This window comes from Etheostoma spectabile, unplaced genomic scaffold (genome assembly GCF_008692095.1).
Source record: "Etheostoma spectabile isolate EspeVRDwgs_2016 unplaced genomic scaffold, UIUC_Espe_1.0 scaffold378, whole genome shotgun sequence".
Taxonomy (NCBI): Eukaryota; Metazoa; Chordata; class Actinopteri; order Perciformes; family Percidae; genus Etheostoma; species Etheostoma spectabile.
Genome location: NW_022605595.1, coordinates 18,345 through 21,110, shown reverse-complemented (window position 1 = coordinate 21,110; position 2,766 = coordinate 18,345). Strand labels below are relative to the sequence as shown.

Genomic DNA, 2,766 nt, shown 5'->3' with positions numbered 1-2,766 from the left:
ATTTTGACTGATAGTTAAGATCAGAGGATGTTGAGAGGATCTCAGACGGGTAGATGTCGAAGTTTAGTCCGGATACTGGTTGGAAACCATTAAAAAAAATAATTCAAATGCTGTAAAATCCAAAAAATCAATGAAAGTAATGATTCATTTAGCTGAAGAACGTTGTATGGAATCATCCTTGTTATTTTTGGGCAATTTGGTTGAAAGAAATCCAGATTTCTGATATAAAACACTTAAAAACGGGGCAGTTTGACAAGTCTTGTGTTGTCTTCCCGTCAACCATGAAAAACATTTTTTTTTCAACACTATCATTGCTTTTTCTGACATTTTTATCACTTTTTCAATGTTGTGGGTGCTTTGTTTTGCTGTTTTTTCCAAAGTTACTTGATTTCTAATGTTGACATTTCGAAGACTCATTTTTTTGTGATGAAAAAACTGAAAACGGGTCAAATTTAACCCGACTAATCCGGACTGATGTCCTTCCAATCAGCACTGTCATCAGTCTCCGGTTCAGAACCGTCTCCGGTCTGGTCTCCAGCTTCTGTTTTTATCGGTTTTACAAGAGTTTGTTGCAGCTGTGTGGAAGGACGACATTTATGTGTTTTGACTAGTGAATGCCAGGCAAACCTTCTGTGACAGACCCGGCAGCTGAAAGGTTTCTCTCCGGTGTGGATTCTCATGTGGTGCATCAGGTTCCCCTTACGTATAAAATGCTTTCCACAAACACTGCAGCTGAACGGTTTCTCTCCTGTGTGAAGGGCCATGTGCTGGGTCAGGTGTACCTTCTGTGTGAATGTTTTACTGCACACGGAGCAGCTGAAGGGTTTTTCTCCTGTGTGAGTGATCATGTGTATCTGTAGTTGTGACTTGTGCAAAAATCTTTTAGCACAAATTGTGCAACTGAAAGGTTTCTCGCCTGTGTGGATCTTCATGTGCAACCGTAAGTTTCCACTATCTGCAAAAGATTTCTTACACTCAGAGCAGCTGAAAGGTTTCTCTCCTGTGTGAGTTCTGACGTGTCTCTTCAGAGTTGTTTTGGCAGCAAATCGTTTTCCACACTCGGAGCAGCTGAAAGGTTTTTCATCAGTGCTACATGTCGAATCACTGGCAGGGACTTCCTCCTTTTTCCAAAACTTCAAACCTGACTGAGGTTCTCTGGTCTCCTCCAAATCCTTATAACTACCTTCAATCTGAGGTACAGAGGGGTCTCCAGTCTGGTCTTCAGCCTCTGATTGTAAAAGTGGATGTGAGTTCCTGGCTGGTTCTGGTTCTCCCCAGTCCTCTCCATCAGCTTCTGTTTCCATGTGTTGAGTGTCTCTGCTGGCTGGAGGCTCCGCCTCTCTCTTCTCCTCAGTTTGACTCTGATGAAGCTGTGACGACTGACGACCAACACATTTGTGTTTTTTGACCTGTAGACGCCAGGCAAATCTCTTGTCACAAACACTGCAGCTGAAAGGTTTCTCCCCTGTGTGGATTCTCATGTGTTTCTGTAAATTCCCACTCAGTGCAAAAGATTGCTTACAAACTGAGCAACTGAAAGGCTTTTCTCCTGTGTGAGTCATCATGTGTCTCTTGAGATGCGTCTCAGTTCCAAATCTTTTTGGACACTCCAAGCAGCTGAAGGATTTCTCTCCTGTGTGAGTTATCGTGTGGTTCTTTAGACGTTGATTGGTTCCAAATCTTTTTTCACAAACTGAGCAACTGTACGGTTTCTCTCCTGTATGCATTCTCATGTGTATCCTTAAATTTCCACTTGATGCAAAAGATTTCTTACAGATTAAACAGCTGAAGGGTTTTTCTCCTGTATGAGTTCTCATGTGTATCTTCAGAATTGTCTTAGTGCCAAATATTTTCCGACACACAGAGCAGCTGAATGATTTCCCACCAGCACTGCATCTCGAATCACTGATGGAGACTTGATAATTTTTCCGAGATAAACATCCACTGTCATCAGTCTCAGGTTCAGAAGAGTCTTCAGTCTGGTGTTCAGTCTCTGGTTGCGAGTTCCTGGCTAGTTCTGGTCCTCCACAGTCCTCTCCATCAGCTTCTGTTTCCATGTGTTGAGTTTGTCTCTGATGAAGCTGTGAGGACTGAGCTTCCTCTTCATCATCTTCACTCTTCACAGGGACAGGAGTGAATGGGAACTTGGTGATATCAGCCTCCTCCAGCCCTTGAAGCTGCTCTCCATCCTGACTGCTCCACAGGTCCTCCTGCTCCTCTTTAATGTGTGGGGGGGCCTCTGGCTCCTTCTGGTCCACACTGGAGCTCCACTCCTGCTCCTCAGGGGGAACTTCTTCTTTAACCACCGGCAGCTGCTGCACCGCTGCCGGAAGCACTGAAACAGATATTAAGCAAAACTGTGTTGTCAAGCTAACTGGGGGTGAAACAGTGTGCATGTTCCTCTCTGGTTGATAAAACTGTGAGGACTGACGGCCGACACATTTATGTTTTTTCATGTGATGAAGCCAGGCAAAGCTTTTGTCACAAACACTGCAGGTGAATTGTTTCTCGCCTGTGTGGACTCTCATGTGTTTCTGTAAATTTCCACTCAATGTAAAAGCTTTTTTACAAGCTGAGCAGCTGAAAGGTTTCTCTCCTGTGTGTGTTCTCATGTGTTTCTTCAGATCTCCACTAGTCCCAAATCTTTTCTGACACTCAGAACAGCTAAAAGATTTCTCACCAACACTACATCTCTCATCCTTGATACAAACTTCCTGATTATTCAGAGAGTTTAAAGCTGACTGAGGTTCTCTGGTCTCCTTCCAA

The 2,766-nt window shown here is 43.7% G+C and overlaps 2 protein-coding genes across 2 annotated transcripts in view; both read right to left on the bottom strand.

Moving 5' to 3' along the window:
- LOC116686448 (zinc finger protein 184) overlaps positions 1-2,766 on the bottom strand; it is a 22,310-nt gene that overhangs the window by 18,036 nt on the left and 1,508 nt on the right. The window contains exon 1 of the mRNA XM_032511462.1: positions 2,059-2,766. This exon is cut by the window's right edge and continues 1,508 nt beyond it. Within this exon, the coding sequence (XP_032367353.1) occupies positions 2,059-2,766 (708 nt within the window). The remainder of the gene's footprint in view (positions 1-2,058) is intronic.
- Positions 17-1,724, bottom strand: LOC116686457 (gastrula zinc finger protein XlCGF57.1). Its single transcript, XM_032511484.1, has one exon. The coding sequence runs from the start codon at positions 1,563-1,565 to the stop codon at positions 462-464; it is 1,104 nt and encodes a 367-aa protein (XP_032367375.1). The 5' UTR covers positions 1,566-1,724; the 3' UTR covers positions 17-461.